Below are 20,564 nucleotides of genomic sequence, written 5' to 3' on the forward strand. Positions count from 1 at the left end.
AAAATAAGATTTTTTCCCCTGGAAGAATAAATGATGAAATCAATATATTTTAACTTTTAGCTCTGCATTTCAACAGTGTGTGTGTTCTTGTGGGTTTGGAGGATGAGGGAAGGTAGACCTATGTATAAACATAAAATATATTCATGCATATATACTTGGATATTGCATAGTTCTTAAGTTGCTTAATTTTAACAGAAAAAAAACCTCTGAACACATTGCAAAAAATACATGTATCTTTCAGTTCTGTATATGAATCTCAAAATCTCACAAGATCTGAGTGTACAACTAACATTTAATATGAGGAAACAAAACTCATTTTCTCATTTGTGAATCAGTGTAACCTTACCACTCTCAAAGAGTCTGCCCCATCCTCTAGTCTCCTGTAAACTTATAGTTCTTTTACTTTTGTCTTTCTATTACCTTCACATTCAGTTGAGACATTTACCTGGTTCTACCTCTATAGAATTTCTTGAATATTGTTCTTTTCATTGGTTGCTCAGGCCTGTGTTGCCTTTTGTCTAAATTACTCCTGTGGCATTTCTACCACATAAACCCTAGTTTTCAAAGATAGCCCTGTATCACCATGGCAGAGGAATAGGGCCCTGTGTGTTTAAACAGTTCCTGATGATTTGGTGGGTGACAAATTTGGATTTACTGGCCTTACAGAAATAACATCGGGCCAGGGGGTCAGGTGCTTTGGGTTGTTGTTTAACTATTAATAATTAGCTCATTGATCTTATATCCTGGTTCCTCAGTTTATTTGTTCAGTATATTTATATTTTACATTTGCCAACTAATGACTTAGCAAAGATACCTTTAAAGGATGAAAATGATCTAATGATGTAAGTCATTGTTATTTTTATCTTGTACTTGGCACCTTTTTTAACTTTAACTCAATCCTAAACTCTTAATGTGGTGTTTCCATTTTCTTACTAACTGAATAATTGTTATTTTTTAAACTTTCTTCTTTTCAGTGTGCCAGTTTTTTTTTTTTTTTTTTCCCACTCTACAGCAAGGGGATCAAGTTATCCTTACATGTATACATTACATTTTTTTTTTCCCCACCCTTTGTTCTGTTGCAACATGAGTATCTAGACATAGTTCTCAATACTACTCAGCAGGATCGCCTTGTAAACAGTGTGCCAGTTTTAAATTTGGAGATTCATGTAATCCTCTAGAATCAGGTTTTAATACTCTCACTGAATTTGTGTTTTCTTTCTCTGGATATCTACTTTATTTCATTCCCTTCCTAGAATGGCCCATTTTCTGTATTCTGACTTTCTAAATGCATTTCCTTCTTCAAAATGGTTTAGAAGTTACTTCTTATTGAAATAACATGATTAAGCATTGATTTTTCACATAGCCTCAGAGCTTACATATGCTGTTTTTATTATTCTTTTATTATCCTGCTCTCTATCTATATCTAGATCTGTACATAGGTATATATATTTATGTACCCATACACACCATATTGTTTTCCCTTTATAATAAGCATCCTTGAGTTTGCAAACAAGAAGGAACCATTGAGATCATCCTTGTCTAATATTCTTATTTTAGTTAAGAGAATTGAGTTTCAGAGAAATTATAGCTTGCCCAAGATCATACATCTCTTCTTATTTGTAAAGTCTGAGCTGGCAAAACACCAGCTTGCTCATGCTCACCCCAAAATAACTGATCTGTACTTACTTCTGGTAGAAATAAGAAAACATTATCAGCAGAGATATTTTTATTTGTAGTATTTTTCATGACTGTGAATAGTCTTCCAGGAATCCTGTTCTGCTTTTATGAGCGAGCTTAAATTGTTAGAGCCATTTTATTTTGAATTTAAAAAAAAATACTGTTTTGAGCATTCAGTGTACGAAAGGTACTATTTTAAGCCTTTTCTTTACTTAACAGCTTGTTCTGGTTTAACCCTTCTTTAAAAGTCCTGTGAGGTATAGATACTATCATTATTCCCCCATTTTAACTGAAGAAAGTAGATGCTGGCTAGATTAAGTATCCTAGTAAATGACTGAAATAGTAATCAAACTGAGATGTTTACCTTCTATTTTATCCTTTGCGAATGTTGAAGTTGGAAGAACTATAGTAATCAAGTAGATCAAACCTTATTTTAAATGTATGAAAACTTGGTGATTTGGCCACTTGCTAATTAAGAGAAATGAACATCTATTTTTACCTGTAATTACATAGAGTGGGTAAAATAAATAAATATGGTAAATAGCATCCTAAATAAGTGCCCTGTTTTCAAATGTTTCTGCTTGCTTGCATTTTATACTTTAATGTATATGGGTATGTATTTAACTTAGAACAATTATGTATTCTTTTAATAATATATTTGCCCAGAGAGTGATACCGTTACCTTTATCCAGTAGAATTTATATCTCAAATTTGATGCTGATATCTCTTCTTTCATCACTGGTGTATTTTCTTTGATCATAATGCAGCACAAATGTTTCTTTTGCTTTGAACTTTTTAATTCATTGATTACTTTTCTTCTTAATTTAGAAACTAGATTATATTCTTTTTTTTTTCCCAAAAGATGCAGTGTGCTTTAAAAGATTTGATTTAATTTATAGTCAGTTTTGTAAATATTGTTTTCAATAGGAAGCCCCCAGGGACAGCATTTAATATTCATATTTTTAATAGTCACTGCAGGAAATGGATAGCATTCTGTCTCTAGTTCCTCTGAACAATACTAAATCTTTTTTTTTTTCTGTATATATAATAGTCAGAACCATGGTTTTTAGCAACCATAACATCTGCGTTCTTTGAATCAATGTTTTTTTCAAAATATAAACACTGTGCGACTTCTGTCATATTTTTATTCTACAATTGAGAGCTCCATAAAAGAGTTGGAGCAGCTTCCGTTTTACTATTGTGGATCATGACATGATATTTTTCATAGATTTTACTGTGCTCTTTAGGCAATTAAAATCGTAAGGCTAAAATAAACACATAATTTAAATTTTTTTCTTAAAATTATTTTACTTCAGTAACTCAATAAGTTGTGTTTTTGAATACATCATTTATGTATCAAATTGATGCATTTGTGGCAGTGGAGTTCTATCTCCCTCTTTTGGAAAGCCAAGGCATGGCATTTTGGTTGACATTAAATTATTCTTTTCAGGTTTTCAGTTTACATAATTTCCTGAACATATGAGACACAAGAAGACTATTTTTCCTTGGAATAGTTTTCCTTTGGAATTTTATAATGTTAATAAAAAAGTTAAACTTCTTTATATACATGCATGTGTATATTTGTTGAGGCTTGAGAACTACAGGTCATCAGATAGAGTTTCAACCTAGGAAAAGTTTATTTTGACATTTGAAATGCCTGCATTTTATTATGGAGAGTCACTTTTACTTTTATTTTGCTAATGATTAAACATGATTCATAATATCTTTTAAAAAACACTTAATAAGAAATATGGAAGGAAAACAGAGTAGCCCTTCTCAGCCTGGCCCTGTTTCCTTTCATCTGTTTTGGTTTTTGTGAGTGTTCTTTCTGATCTATTTCTAGGCTTCTATAAACTTTCTCTCCATCTCTCTGCCTCTCTGTAATTATGTGCTTTTTTGGTAAAAATCATGAAAGTGTGATTATTCCTGTTGGTTCTCAACTTCCTTTTTTTCCCCTACTCAATTTATCATGCAAGTCTTGGAAGGTACATTACTATTTTACTTAAATTCCATATTCGTATTACTAGAGTGATATATACAAGCTAGAAGCTAACATTTACTCTGGCTAAGCATTCCACCTTGGCATATTATAAAAGGGAATACAATCTCAGTAATATACTTGGATATCATATAAATCGACTTCTTTTTATAGCTAAAGTAATTTTATACTAATTTTATGCTTTCCTGAGATATTCAGATAAGAGTTCTGGCTTCACTACCATTGTTCAACATTTTTGTTTTCTACTCTCTTTGCTATTTGCATCTGAGCCTAAAAGTTCTCTGAAGTTTCCTATAAATTATTCAGTAGTGTTGAGTGTTTTGCTAGATATGGTTTTAGATTTTGTTGTGTACTCCTTTGTAACTTCTCCTACAGACTATGAAGAAGTACTTAAGATTTAAAGATTTTCAATTAACCACTACCATATCCCAAGAAGACTACTTAAATGTTATTAAAAAATGTTTGCAAGAGTCAGAATAGGTTCTTTTACTTTAAAAAGTCTCACGCCTGACATCAATTTGATAGTTTTCATTTGTTTAATTTTTATAAATTACTTTCAGAACCTAATTATTTAATCAGCATTCCTAAGAGGTTGAAAACACTACTTCTGCCTGTAGAATCTAAATGGAGATCATACAACAACAATATGTGTGAATATATAGAGATATATGTATGTTATTATGAAACATGGCTGTGAATTGCCTCTGAATTTAAGGTAAAACTCAGGCTTTATTTCATATACAAATTAGAATTTAATGAAATAGTATAAGTTGAATAATATATAGGTAATGGCTTTTGTTGCCTTTGTAAATAACAGTGTTTTTGATATTTGCATATTTATATTAAACTGGGTTTACTTCATCATGTTAAACATTGTTAGTTTATGATGGCCAATTAATTCTATTTAATTGACCTAAGAAGTCACATTTACAAACAGTTATCTTGAGAGATTTGAAGTGATGATAATAATGAAATAATAATCCGTGATATCTTACACTGGGCTAATTATAGTGGGTGAGTTATGCAAATTTTTGTTCATGCAAATATTTTCATCATTCTTTCAAATGAATTCGTTAAGTGATATATGAAACTACACCTCACTTACCTGTAAATCTTGAAACATTATTTCTGGCAAATAGGTACTTTTACTGTGGGTACTTTTAATAAACATTTGATTGATGATTAAAGCATTTATAACCTATCCTGAAAGTATGGTCTTTTTCTTAGAGCATTTGTAAGCTGTGTCTTAAATAGTTGTTTTTCAGCTGAGCACCAATCTTTTGCATTTATTTCTGAGACGTGAACTCATTTTTAACTTGATAATTCTATCAAAAGGTATTCTAACATCTGAAGAAAGTAATCTTGTAGGTGCTTTCTTTTTCATTTCAAAGCTTTTTTTTTGGCCATTTTTATACTATTTGCCTTCCTAGTGCTAGCACTTTTTTTTGACACATCTTAAGACTTTTCAATTTTGGCCTATTGAATCTTGAAATCTTGAAATCTGATCCATTCTCCTTCAATTCTTTAGGCCTCTATTTTCCAGGTTTTACCTCCAGCTTTTCTTCATATGAGCCTGCTTTTCCACTTCTTTTTTCAAACTTACTTTGACTCTGCAGTATCGCATAATCCAGTATTGGTGTGTTTTCTTAAAATCATGCCCCACCTTAGGTCAAAGCATCTTTTTCTTATTTTTCATGATAAAAGTACTGCTTCAAATCCCAGTTTAGGTTCACATTATCCCCCCCTACCCCCAAATCTCTCTTTGAGGATTCCTATATATTGCTACAATTTAAAATTTAAAATTTTAGTTTGAAATCAAATGCATGATGAAAATAATTTCCCCAGGAAGATATTTTTGGGGGGATTGTTCCTCGTGAAAAAACTGATTCTGCATATATATAGGGAGGTGAAAATAGAAATTGTAAGTGTATGAGCTAGTTGAGTTGTGGCATGTTAATGTCTTTGAGTTTTCCACTGTTCAGACCTATGTGGATAATGGCATTTTATTAGATTAAGCATCATTCAGGGTTCTTAGGCAAAAAATGATTGTTCTTTACATGATTTAGCTGAAGTACTAGTTTCTTTCTTCCAGATCTTACAGGGAAAAACCTAGCCGCAAGGGAGTGTGAAATGTGACTTTAAGCTTTTCCATTCCTGTTACAGGCAGAAATGCCAGAAAGTGGTTTGACTGACTGTAGAGCCCATATCATCCACAACTTTTAAATAAAAACTATAAATGGAATTCCTAAGAACACAGTATTGAAAAGAAAATTATATAATTTTAGTAATGGCGTAAGTAACCATTACAAATATTGTTTTGAAAAATGATTTATGTGATAAATTGTAGAAAATTGTGAGTATTTTCAATGATAGGTTGAACTGTAGGGTAAGAACAGATACTTGAATAGATCCACCCTACTATTTTATGAGGCCTTCTTATGTATAGTAGACATTTTTCGATAAGTAAATCATGTGAGGGCATTCATGGGTATACTCAGGACCACAAATGAATATATTTCAAGTTAGCATGTGATTAAAGTGAGGTAGTGCTTGAAAATACTTGGGGAGATTAGTCTATGAAGAATGAAAACAAATTGCACATTATTACTGAATAAGAGACAAAATTCAAAGTTGAGGACAAATTTTATTGCGAATTATGTTTTGTCATTTGCAAAGGTATTTATTATTAAAGTTTAGAAAATATATACTCTGTTGTTAGTTTTCTTTCCTTTATTTTTAAAAATAAACAAACTACCCTGTTATTATTGGAACGCTGGTCCCTGTAGCTTCTTTGTCTTTTGCTTTCTCAGGTCTAATGTTTACCTCCTAAGGTACTAGATGGCAGCCCACAGAATCAGAATTGAGGGTGACAAGTAGGGTGGTGACAGTGAATAGAAGTAGGACTCAGGCATCTTTATATTAAATTTTTTTTCAGGTACTTCTCATTGCACATCCACAGTTGAAAACTGCTGCCAAAGACACATAGAAAAGTCTAATATTCTCTATACTGAGTTCAGGGGGGAATGTTCACATTGCAGACATGTCACAGTTCAGCGTATACAAATCAATTTCCACAAGTGTTTAATTCCTTCTATAACACATAGTTAAATGTGTGTTAAGTTCTCAAGGGAATGTATAATACATTTTAGAAAGATAACTACAAAACATATTCTTTTTCTCTTTCTCTTTTAGTGCTTATAGAAGTGAATCACAGTTATCTAGAAAATTAGACTGTCCATAAATATCTGTTCCCTGATTGCTCCCTTTATGTGAACATTGATTCTAGAAATAACTTTAAATGTATTATCTGACTCTCTTTTTCTTATATTCATGTACTGTGAAATATCTTGCACATTTTTTACAGTGCTTTATTCTTTTGTCTTTCAATGTGGGCATAGTAGATTTTAAATATGGTTATAAAGTCTGGAGAATTGAACACTTCCACTTTTCTTTAGGAGTATTTTTTAAATAAAAGTATTTCATGCTTTTTCTTCTAAATTATATAGACATTGATTTTTTTAAAAGAACTTTTATTTAGTATTTCATCTTTTAATACTGTGCTTGTAAAAGGGAGAAAATTACATTTTGTGACTGTTTAGGTGGGTATTATTTTTGGTTGTATTTAGTAGAATATTTGCATTTTGGTCAAGTAATATTGAAATCAAGTAATAATGAACCATGGTATGCCTACAGGACCTTATTCTCATGGCAAAGTACATGTTTTATAATCTTTTTATTATTTAAATATTTACATTTAGGCTGAATTATTTTATTGGGTAGCACAGTTAAATGTGTGTTAAATGTTAACATTAATTTTTAACCCTCTTCCATTGAAAGTTTTTTGTTTTTGTTTTTTTACTCTTCAGTCAGTTTATCTTTACATCTTTCAATCTTTTATTATATGCCAATAAACTTTAAAATTTCCCAAGTGACTCAGTATACCACTGATAGGAAAAAAAGCGTCTCATATGCATACATCCATATGTCACTTCATCCCAGCACATGGTTATTTGGTTATTCTCTGAGTCTCATGCAGAAGCCAAGTCAGGTGGGTAATTTTCCCTGTGCTTTATTGATTTCATTGTCAAAGATGTTTCCCTGCTTCTCCAGAGGGTTTGCCACACTTGAAGATCAAAGTTCACTTGCTGTTCTGTGCCTTTGCTATCTACATAAGATGGGAGTATATATGTTTAATAATTTAAATACAGCTGAACTAGGAAGGTTTAAAATAAATAGCTCTATATTGTGAAGACTCCTATTATTTACCACTACTTCTTCCCATGTCACTGTCTATTAGTTGACAACAAATTATCTAAATGCATATCTTGAGTTTCCTATCTCACATATGAAAGATAGTCATTATCTATTTCCCAGTGTACTGTCTGTTGAATCACTTTCTCATTTGATGGGGTTACCGCTTCTTTCCTTATCAGCGTTCACACATACCTATCTGTAGTTCTCCTTCCCCTATTACCACTTGCCTTTGGCTAAATATGTGTCTTTTGTGGAAAGAAAGAATGATAGTGTTGCCCTCTGCAATTGAGACCTTAATTTGTAAAGGATATTTATATGTTACTATGGATTTTTTCATTATTAACTGTTTTCTTTATTTAATAGCCATTAATTATATTCTTAGAGATAGCCTCAGGGTAAATTAAATATATAATCATGTTTTCTCAAAAGATTTTGTGATTTTTATAATTATATATTCTGTATTTAGTCTCTGGAATTTCTCTAGGTTTCTTCTGAGGGGTGAATTGTCTCCCCACCCTCCACCTACATTATATTTTACTTCATTGCAGTAGCACTTAGAGTGATTGGTTAAGAATCACATTCTTTTCTTCAAATGATTCAATTTATGATCATATAGAATTTTGTAATTATACTTAATAAAATGTTTGAAAGAGAGTTTTAACTCCTCTTATGATAGTATCTCCCCCATCCTAGCACTTCTAAAAATATTTCTTAGATTTTTTTTTGTTGGCATTATACCAGATTATAACTCTGTTTATTTAATAGAATTCTAGCCTTCACTGCACATGGATGGGTCTCTTTGAAGCACACTTTTTAGTAATGAAAACTCACTGATTTTTTCCCCTTTTCATAGCTTTTTTCTTTTATTACTATATTGATCTTTCAATATCTTGGAAGCTTAAATCCTATATTTTTATATCATGTGTAATTCATTTGTTTTCTAGTCTAAGACACCTAATCAATCTTTACCCGATTACAACATTGCGGCATTGTTCCTGTTCTTTTCACTTAGGGGTAGTTATTCTCACTTGCTCAGAGATATCGTTTTCAATGCCTGCTTCCTAAATCTGGCATAATCCCTTTGGATTTTGTCTTTTTGTAGTGACCTCACTTTATAAGGTTTTTGTTCAGGTAATGTACTTGAAATGAAGCAAACACTTTATCAGTTCTGCTTAGTTGTTTCTTTATTTCTTTAAAGATTTGCCTCAGTTGAAAGACTGAAACAGAAAAAAAAATATGGTTGTAATACTTCTTAACTAGCCTAGAAGATTGGGTAACTGGGATGGAAACCTATGGGAGTAATACTCTTTTTTATAGGTACAGGAGTATCTGTCTCTCTAAATCATTCTCAATAAGGACCTGCTTTTAGAAGGAGGATCTACTGATCTTCATTTATTTCTTTTTTGATATTATTATGCAGTTTCTTCTCTCCCATCTGTAAGTGTTATAAAAGGGAATGTGTATATCTCTGTACTTCTACAAATGATGTTAAATCAGGAGCAAAGTAGCAATGAGTATGCTACCTTAAAAGTAATCTTTTTTTATTCTGTACATTGATGTCCTTTATGCAAAATTGATATTATTTGATTCGATGATACTTATTTTTGTCATATTATAAATTTGTTTTTCATAGCTAGTAGGCTTGATCTTTCAAGAAAAGTAGGCTTTATTTTTTTTTTTTTAAATTTGGGGCTTCATTTTTGCTGAAGAAATCCTATAACTTTCTACTCGAGCTGCTGTTATAGGATTTAACCTTGAAAAATTTCTTATTTCTTACTAAAGGAAAAAAGAAACCCCTGAATTGTGATGGCATGTTTTAAAATAAATTTTATACAAAGCCAAAATAATGGGAACCAGTGAAAATTTATCAAAAACATGTTATTGCTTTTGAAGTTCAACTGATTTCTATCTTTTCTTAGTCAAGGTACTAGGAAGAATATTACCTTTTGTTTTGTATAGAGTCCAGTACTGCTTAACATAGAATTTAAGCACCTTAATCTAATCATTTAATCTCTTTTCCACCTCCCTCAGTCCCTGAACATTGTAGATGAAAAGGGCCTAACAAGAATGTGACAGTTTTTATGATGATTTTATATGTGCTTGGCTTGTGTAAGCTGGTTTATTTAATTGAAAATTATTAAATAAATTATGAAACAAAGATGGAGATTGCTAAAATGTAGGAACTTTAGTATCCAGACAAAATTAAAAGAAAAATTAAAAAAATTCAAATAACAAAGTAATTTTATTTGGTAACCATATCAGGTTCATTATTTCCTAAATAATAGTAATGTCAGTTACAGCTCATATTAACCCTAATTTATATAATTTTACCAACCAATTATATGTAGCCTTATTAAAGTTTATCCACAAAGTAGGGAGTTCCTGTTGTGACTCAGCAGTTAACAAACCTGATTAGGATCCATGAGGAGGCAGGTTCGATCTTTGGCCTCCCTCAGGGGTTTGGTGAGTTAAGGTCTGGCGTTACTGTGAGCTGTGGATCCTGCACTGCTTTGGCTGTGGTGTAGGCCAGCGGCTATAGCTCTGATTCAACCCATAACCTGGGAACTTCCGTACGCGCAGGTGTGGCTCTAAAGAGACAAGAAAAAAAAAAAAAAAAGCATATCCACAAAGTGGTTGTTTATATATGGGGAGCTTATTATTATTAGAAAAATGCCCTGATATTTTTAACTGTGTCTTGGTTTTCTTTTCTCAATAATTGAAATATAAACTCAAGTTCACAATGAAATAAATAGCCTTTTAATAGTTAGGTAGTGTTTCTGATGCTCCTGATTAGAAAATGTAGAATGAAATAGTATGATTATTAACAATTGATTATCTATTAAACAGTTTCATCTTTGTTTAATGAAACAAGTATATATCAGGTTTTGGATAGGAAAAAAATAGTTCCATAGCTTTTTTTTTTTAAATAGTAAATTTAGAGATTTTATTTGCATCATCTAAAGACTGATTCTTTTTGTTTCAATCCCTGAAAATAATTACTTGGGCGTAGGCCAGCAATAAAAACTGCATATTACAAATTTTCTTTTTTGAAGACTCTCCTATCAGTTCTGGAGTGCAGCAAGGTTGATTCTGAAGGAGTTTGCTTTTCCTGGGAATTGTCAAGGACTTACTTTGTTTAGTGAAGGTCACTGAAATGCGTAGCTATGTGTTTGTCTACTTTGGGGGAGTAGGAAGTTAGTAAGAGATAAAATGTATTATTTAGACTACTCATTAGGGTAACTTTAACTTTTAACTCTATCTGGCATTGACAAAAATTTAAATTCTAGTACATTCCGTCTTATTCTTAGCAGAGTGATTGCCTTCAATTTTTTTCTTTATTGCTGTCTAGTTTCCTATGGCTATTGCACAAATTTGGTGTCTTTAAACAACAGAAAATTTTTTCTCTCACAGTTTTAGAAGTCAGAGGTTAAAAACTCAGTATCACTGGGCTGAAACCAAAGCTTTGGCAGAGACATACTCCCTTTGGAGGCTTAGGGGAGAATCTGTTTCTGTTACCAGCTTCTGCTGGCCCTTAACATTCCTTGGCTAGTGTCTGCATCACTCCAGTCTCTACCTCCTTGGTCACATTGCTTTTTTCTCTTCTGTCTTTGTGTAGAATAACCTTCTGCCTCCTTCTTATCAGGATATGTATGCTTGCTGTCCTGCATAATCTGAACAGTTCGTTTTAAGATCCTTTTATTACCTCTGCAATGACCATTTTTTGTTATATAAATTATCAGTCACAGATTGTAAAGAGTATGATAGGGACATCTGACGGGCCTTTTTCAGCCTCTCAAAATGGCAAGGAGATTCTTTCTTAAATAATCTTACTGAATTTTATAATTGGTCCAAATAGAAATAACAAGCAAACAAATCTGAGCAAAAAATTTATACTCATACATCTTTTTTAAAACATAGATTAGTCATAAAATTTTAGTTGAATTAAAATGAGATTGAAGAACTTTTAAAATTATATTAAGGTATATTAAGGTATGTTAAAGTTTTGATAATTGTATCTATGCATTTAAAAATAATGTTATGCTATGTTAATTGTAAATATTAAAAACTTGTTTATTTCTTCAGGATTCTGGTTATTGGTAGAACCATCAGATTCTCCTCTGAAATATCACTTATTTTCCTATTTAATTATAATGCTTATTTATTTATTTATTTATTTTATTTATTTTTTTTCCACTGTATAGCATGGGGACCAGGTTACACATACATGCATACATAATTTTTCCTCCCATTGTCATGTTTCGATGTAAATATCTAGACATAGTTCTCAATGCTACACAGCAGGATCTCATTGTAAATCCACTACAAGAGCAATAGATTGCATCCGTTAACCCCAAGCTCCTTCCCTCTCACTCCCTACCTCTCCCCCTGGGCAGCCGCAAGTCTCTTCTCCACATCCATGACTTTTTTTTTTTGTGGAAAGGTTCATTTGTGCTATATATTAGATTCCAGTTATAAGTGATAACATATGGTATTTGTCTTTCTCTTTCTGACTTATTTCACTCAGTATAAGGGTCTCTAGTTCCGTCCATGTTGTTGCAAAGGGCACTATGTCATTCTTTTTTATGGCTGAGTAGTATTCCATTGTGATAATACTCTTTTATAATTTTTTAATACTCTTCTATTTTATCCCACTCACTTCTAAAAATTACTTAAAATTAATGTTCAAATGTATGTATTTCTCCATGTGTGTGTCTGCATATATATATAGATAGATAGATAGATATACCTTTTTAGTCACATTTTAATTACACACAACAGAATATTGATATTTATCATCACATGTTGCTCCAACTGTCCTCATTTTTAAAAAATATGTATATATTATCAATTATATATTTTACAACAGAATATTGATATTTATCATCACCTGTTGCTCCAACTGTCCTCATTTTTAAAAAATATGTATATATTATCGATTATATATTTTATATATCATGTACTCATGTTTATGTATGTTGCATATAATATCAATGACATTAGATATTATATAAATTAGAGCTAATTTAAGAGATGAGGAGGGGTTCACACTGTGGCACAGTGAGATAAGGATCCAACATATCTCTGTAGCGACTCGGGTGGCTGCTGAGGTGCAGTTTTAATCCCTGGCCTGGCATCGTGGGTTAAAGATTTGGCTTTGCCGCAGCTGTAGCATAGGTTGCAGCTATGGTTTGGATTTGATCTCTGGCCCAGGAACTTCCATATGCTATGGGTGTGGCCAAAAAAAATTAAAAAAAATAAAATAAAAGGAATGGAGATAACTTGGCTTTGTAAATTAGATATGAATTTGCTTGGTTATTTACTTTAACTTGTACCCTATTAAATAGTTATCTTTATTAATATCCTTTTTAATCCTGCTTTTTTATTTTTTTAAAGAAGAGGTTTTCTTCAAAGCATGTTGTGATTTTGGTATTATAATCTGGGCAAATTAAATTATATTTTTCAATATCTGTGCCTTTTCTCTTGGTCTTCTACACATTCACTCATGAAACTCAGAGTTACACACAATACCATTTTCCAGAGTGTGCGAACACTTCTAACCAGCTGAACACATCTACTGTTTTTATATAAAATTGTTGGCCACCCGAGGAGCATGTTATCTCAGTGATTTTCCAGTCCAAAGGAATAACATTGTTTGAAAAGAAGCATTTCAAAAGATATTCCTAGAGAATGAATACACACATATATAAACACCCATGCAGTTTTTTTAGGTCTTCACTCTTTTACCAAACTGTTTTTTGTATTGTATATTTTGGTTTTAAATATCATTTCCTTAGATTTTATACATTTCACTAAGTCTGTTTGACTTTTACACAGGTAGAGGTTTATTTTATTCACTTCTTTAATTTAATAATGTCTTCTGATATTAACCTCCCATAAATCAAAGGGATTATTTGACTCATTAAAAAAGGAGCCTAGGGTGTTCCCTAGTGGCTTAGTGGTTAGGATTTGGCACTTTCATTTCTACTGTAGCCCAAGCTCAATCCCTGGTCTGGGAACTCCCACTCCCACATAAAGCTGCTGCATGCTATGACCAAAAAAAGAAAGAAAGAAAAAAAAAGAGCCTAATGGCACTTTGCCATGTTACAAAATGTTGTAATTATACAAATGACCTATTTGCCCTACAAAAATTCATCATGATATTATTTTCATTAGTATGTTCCTTTAAAGCAATTTGATGTGTATTCCTTTTTTTTTTAGGGCCACACCCATGGCATATGGAGGTTTACAGGCTAGGGGTCTAATCGGAGCTGTAGCCAACGGCCTACGCTAGAGCCACAGCAACATGGGATCCGAGCCGCGTCTGTGACCTACACCACAGCTCACAGCAACCCCAGCTCCTTAACCCAATGAGCGAGGCCAGGGATCAAACCCGTAACCTCATGGTTCCTAGTTGGATTCATTAACCACTGAGCCACGACGGGAACTCCTGTTGTATATTCTTTATTAGAGTGATTTGTAGCGATGTTAGTATACTTTTTTGAAGTTCTATTTTTAACATTATGTCAATATATTTAAATTGTATATTCAACACATATATATGCAACTTGAGTAGCTCGGGTTCACAAGCGTGCACAATTATATACTTCATCTCTTTGGAACCCTTATTAAAATACTTTTTTTTTCTGACTATGGAAGATCTAGAAGTGAAATGAGTGGATAGCAATTCATGTCCAGCCATCTCAATATTTTTTCTATTTTAAAAATAACTTTGTGAGTTTGTGTGCATTTATATTGGGAAGATGCAACACATTATTTTTTATAACTTTAAAGTTTTCTTGCAACCTTAAATATTATTCAATAGTATAATTTTTAACAAGAATACACTATTTGGTCATTCCCTTTTTGCTAATAGAAGTAACATTAATAGATGAGAATATAGTTCTTTGGGCACTTCTCTGATTATTTCCGCAGGGCAAACATCTATAATTAGAATTGCTGGGTCATTGAGAATTACTTTTTTTTTTTAATTTTTGATTCATACTGTCAAATTGCTATTTAGAACATTCATACTATTTTATACTCATACTAGTAGTGTATGAGACTTTATGTTTGGTAATACCAAATGACCTCTTCTACCCATCAGCTATTAGACTTACTGTTGTTGAAAGATCATTCAAAATAGCTCTTTCTTTTCAATTTGCTCTATAGTATGTGCTTTTTTGAGGTTGTAAATTAAATGATATAAAGTCTTATTTCATCTAAAAAATCTTGAATCTGAATCTGAACTCAAGAGAGCATAAATCCAGGAAGTATGCTCATCTCTCCCATTCCCCATCCCATCCCTCCCAAAAAAGAAGAATTTTGGAAGCAAATTTTAGTCCAGAAAGATTATTTTCTCTTCTTACTGAAATGTCTCTCAAGTTTAAGTTATTTAGATATAGTACTCTTAGCTGGTTATTACAGCAGTTTCAGAACAGCAACTCAAAGGTGAGATGAGGTGGCTACTCTAGCCAAGTGTATTGGTAACAAAAATACCTGTAACTGTAACAAAAATACTTCCAGAATTCAGGGGCCTAAAAACCAGATAAATTAATTTGCCTTTTATGTAATGATAACAGTGAAGTGTTCCCAATTTGGTGAGATGCTTTGTTTTACATAATACATGTAAGCCTACATAATAGGCTTTAATTTTATTACTAGCAAAAAAGGAAGGAATTGGATAATTAGAATTTTCCACCCTAAGAAGCAACATTAATATAACTGACTAATAGAAATGTCTAATATAATACACTAATATAATTGAAGAACTAGAACTTTTGGTAACAAAAATATTGAAGTTGTTCGGGAATGAGTAAACCACAAAGATTTGATTTTACTGTACCTTCAAGCTGTTAACTTATCCTGTTACTGTTTGATTGGATTCTAATAGAAAACACAGGACCCCTGAGTCAGAGACAAATGACTTTATTACTCATGGCAGAATATGAGCATCATACTTCCCTTATCTTCCAGGTCTTTTAGGAATGACTCTATATAGTCTAGATGGATGCTGTGCACACAGTTTGCCTCATAGCTGAGGAGTATTTACCTTGGGGAATCCATTCTTTTATAGCAGGCAATAAGGAAGTTTGTCCATTGTCTTCAAGGGAGACATTATGTCATTCCTCAGGGTTGCCTGCTAAAAACACAAACCTGAGAAATGGCCTCTGTCATCAATAAGACCTTGTATTCTTGTACCCAGCAAAATATGTAGGGGTAAGAAAGACCCATAGAAACATTGTTCCCTCCAACTTCCATCACTCACTCAGTAGCTTCTGAAGACATTCATGTGTACAGAAAGATAAATTAATGTTCACCAAAGAATGTGGAAATTATATTTGGCATGAGGAGACTCTTCATGTTCTTAAAGTTTCAAATATTCTCTCTCCTAAAGACACCTTCAAAAATAATTATTGGGTTATGATCATCCTATGAAGGGGTTTATAGCCATTTGCAAAACAGAGACAAGATACATGATGGATTAGGCAGGGTGCTAGTCATTGAAATTTATTTCTATTATTTTATTTCCTTGTAGCCTGTTCTGGGTTGATGAGTAAGCAAAAAGGCCTTTTTTCAAATATATTGCTGGTCTGTATTATACTAGAAATTTATGTGGTTTAAGGGATATTTTGGGGGATAAAATACTCCTAGACTGTGTTGATCCTATTCATTCATTTTTTTTTTCGGTGATAATTGTTGGAATAATGGCAACTCTTATCTATAATTGGCTTAATAAGTAGGAGGCAAAATGAAGGAGATAGAATTGAGTTCATGTAAATGAGACATTCTTTTTCACCACTCACCTGCTCCCTCCACCTTAAATTATGATTTATTTATTTTTTTTGTTGTTATCTGAAGGAAGTGCTGTGAATGTGTGTTAAGAAAAAGAAAGTGGGTGACAGAGCTCTGCTCAGCTTTTCATGCCACCACTCAGTAACTTTGGGACTTCTGGCTACTCACTAAATCTCACTTAATATTTGAATTATAAAGATTCTCTGAATCAAGTGAGATATGACTCCTAAAGTCCTCTCTAAACCGTATTCTGCAAATATTTATTTACCAATAATTATGGTAATTAAATATTAATTATTACTTGAGCTTTTCTCTTTTAAAAGACACTGAAGAATATGTTCTTCTTCAATGCTGAGAGATTGCTATAGCTCCCAATCTGAACATTTTTTGGTCATACTATACCTATTCTTAATTAAAAAAAGATAATGTAAAAAAGCTATATTTTAGTCATGTGGCAACTCTGTTCATGTTGCTCACTTTGCTACCTAGCCATGCTGATAAATTCAAAGTCCTCTATTCAGTATTGTCTAAAGTGGTGGACTCAGTAAAAATTTCTTCCCCATTTTTATATTGATAACAATAGTGATCCTGTTGGCAAATATGGGAATAAATGGTTAAAAGAGAAGATGTTTTATGTTGTAAGTCATACTTGGAATAGGATGGAAAAAAAGTTGAGAAAGAGTGGAAAATATTTGTGGGTTTGTGTGTGTGTATGTACAATACAATTGTTAATCAAAACCCATTTTTCTCCTTTAGCTCTTGAAAATGTTATCATTAATTGCTATGAAAAGGTAAAAGAAGAGGTGATGATATAACTAATCACTTTTTTAAATACAATAGAATTATTTTCCTTCCGTTGACTTACTGGCTGTAGCTTCCAATAATATTCATGTCTTTTTACTACCTACTCTATGCTTACTTTAATTAACTACTCTAATGGTTGGTTGGCAATGATGGAAATTCAACCTGGAAGTGACTTTAAAGATCAAATACCATAGCAGATGAGGCGAGCAAGGTCCATAGAATTTAAACATCTTGAAGGTCATACATCTGGATGGCAGTTTAGATTCTTAAGATCACTCTTTTTTTTTTACTTGTTGCAGTGCTCGTAAAGTATCATGCACTATCTTTGAGTCTTGAAAGTATTTTAAGGCAGTAACATCTCATTCTCTTTTTAGATTGTTATTAGAAGTAAAAGTGGAGAGATCTTGTATCGTATTTCACCGTGGGCAAAGTATGTGACGCGTGAAGGTGATAATGTGAATTATGATTGGACACACTGGGATCCAGAACACCCATATAAAGTGAGAACAACAAATCTTTAAATAAATGCTTATTCCAATATTTCTAGGAAAATTAATTTTTACTTTTGTAACTTTTATAATAATGTTCAACTTCTCTCTTCACCACTGGTTTAATGTTTTACATCATAGTGTACCCATTATGCTGCACATATATCAGAGTCCATCATCTGTAGCCAATAAAATATGAAAGTGAATTTTTGTTTTATTGTGTGTTTCTGAGGTTAGAGGGGGCATAAAACAAAATCTCTGCTTATTAACCTGTAAGAGATACTGATTTTTATAAAATTTTAACCATAACTTTGATTCATCAAAAACTCTTCAGTGGTGTAATATTTCTCACTGTCATGGACTTAAAGCAGGATCATTTTCCTTAGGAACAACAAATATGAAGACTTCTCATGAATGTATTAATTAGGGTAATTTTTAAGGCTGTTTTATTGACAAGTTATAAGGATCTTTGAGCTCACTTTTCTGTCCTTTAAGTTACTGAAACTTGTTGTAAATACTGTGCATTTAATGATTACATGTGCATTTCACAGTTCTTATGTTTTCTCTAAGGCTTAGGCTCAATGATAAGGCATAATCTATTGCATAACTGTTCTTTTAAAATAGATCATTACGTGATCCTAAAGAGGATTTTTTTTTTAAAGAAAGTTAAATGGAGGTAGCCAGTACCTTTTATATGTGAAAGTAGTTTCAAAGTGTATGACTGAGTTAATTCATCATTTCATTTAACATTCTTAATCTGTTAGTGTTACATCTGCATTTTTGGTCTAATTCTATATATAATTTTAATATTCTGTAGTTTAAGCATTCCAAACCAAAGAAGCCAAAAGGTCCAAGAATTTATGAATCTCATGTGGGAATTTCTTCCTATGAAGGAAAAATAGCTTCGTATAAACATTTTACATGCAATGTACTACCAAGAATCAAAGACCTTGGTAAGTAATAACTGTGATTTTTTATCAGATAAAATTTTAATGAGTCTGTTCTCTTATTAGAAAAGCTAATTACAAGTGTCTCTTTTTTGTGTTAAGAGATTAAATATGTAATAGAAATGCATTTTATTTTAGGCTTCTCAAATTGCCCTGTAATAGCGATAGCATAGAAAAGAGAAATGGAGTAAGATAGAACACAAGAATTCAAGATATTATTCTAATTTCAATTTTAAGTAATGTGAACTGATGGCTTCCAAAATTGCAGATAAATATGTAAGCGTAATTACTTTTCTACAGGAGAGAATTTTTATCAGTGTAAATGGTCATTGATTATAGCCTATTCATTTTAGTCTGTTAGGGAAAAAAAATCTTACATTTGTAGGGTGACTGAAACTCATTTTATTTCAACATTTTTGTGTCTGTAGCTCCTGTCAGGATGACTTATTTGACAAATATTTATGGTGCATCTTTCTGTGTGAGACACATTGTTCTAGGTGTTTGTATATTGGACGCTAATGACATAGACCCTGTCTTCATGGGGACAAGCAGGAGAGTGAATAGTGTACTGCTGAATTATTGATTCAGAATGCTTTAAATCTGTTATTTTCTTTACATAGGTAATGCTTTTTATCGTTTCACAGCATATTTGCACCTGACCCAGTGACTAGGGAGGAAGATAAACTACATTTAATTACTCTGCCTCTGGTAGGCAGTCCACATTTTGGCTAGAGGAAAAGTTTCTCATGGTTGAAGTTTTCAGTTATATGGGAATCCTGATTAGCTGAGATGGTGAGGTCAGGTTCCAGAAACCAAAATTCATTAAATGTATGGGGGATTTAATATTGGTTATATTTAATAAATACTACATTAAGATTGCTATACTTGAGATGGTCTGTCATTTCATACTGTAATAAATTGTTTGTGAACTCGATCTTGCAGAAGTTTCAATAGATGAGAGATTCTCTTATTCATCTTTGTGTTTGAATTACGTAGCCTAATCCTCTGAGCATAAACAAATTCAAGAATGGTTAATGACACAAAATTAACAATAGAAGTTATAAATTGGTACTTGAACATAAGAATGATATTTTTACATAATAGAGAAATAAACTATAAATTGTATATTTTGTTATTAAGTATATACTTGATTTTTGTTATCTGAGCAGTAGTTTATATTAATATGTCTACCAGGCCAACAGTAATAACTTTTTAGCAAATTATGAATCATAGGGTTTATGTTTAAACTTATGAATCTCTAATTTCTAATGTGAATTTGTAATTGTTCCAATATTAATTATATACTGAAATATGTGTACAAGAAGTTATAGTGACATGAATTAGACTTGGAGAACAGAATAGGAATATTTTCTATGTATGTTACAGAAATATAACTTTCAAAGCAATCAGATCATATTGGAAAATTTTGCCAATTGTATCTTGGAGAAGAAAAACCTAACTTTTTAAAGTTTTTTTTTTTTAAAGACCAAGGTTTCTTCTTCTCTAATTATTTGCTTACATTAAAAACACATTAGTAAATATTTTCAAATATTAAGGATTTTTAAAGATAAAATGCCTGTCTTTTTGAATCAGTTCTTTAAG

General features: G+C 31.9%; 1 protein-coding gene across 3 annotated transcripts in view; it reads left to right on the top strand.

Annotated features, from left to right (window-relative positions):
• The window catches only part of GBE1 (1,4-alpha-glucan branching enzyme 1), a 275,071-nt gene that overhangs the window by 110,552 nt on the left and 143,955 nt on the right, over positions 1-20,564 (top strand). For all 3 annotated transcript variants that reach the window (XM_047794429.1, XM_047794412.1, XM_047794422.1), the window contains exons 4-5: positions 17,902-18,027; positions 18,833-18,968. In XM_047794429.1, coding sequence (XP_047650385.1) covers positions 17,902-18,027; positions 18,833-18,968 — 262 coding nt within the window. The remainder of the gene's footprint in view (positions 1-17,901; positions 18,028-18,832; positions 18,969-20,564) is intronic.

Source organism: Phacochoerus africanus, chromosome 1, assembly GCF_016906955.1.
Source record: "Phacochoerus africanus isolate WHEZ1 chromosome 1, ROS_Pafr_v1, whole genome shotgun sequence".
NCBI classification, from domain to species: domain Eukaryota; kingdom Metazoa; phylum Chordata; class Mammalia; order Artiodactyla; family Suidae; genus Phacochoerus; species Phacochoerus africanus.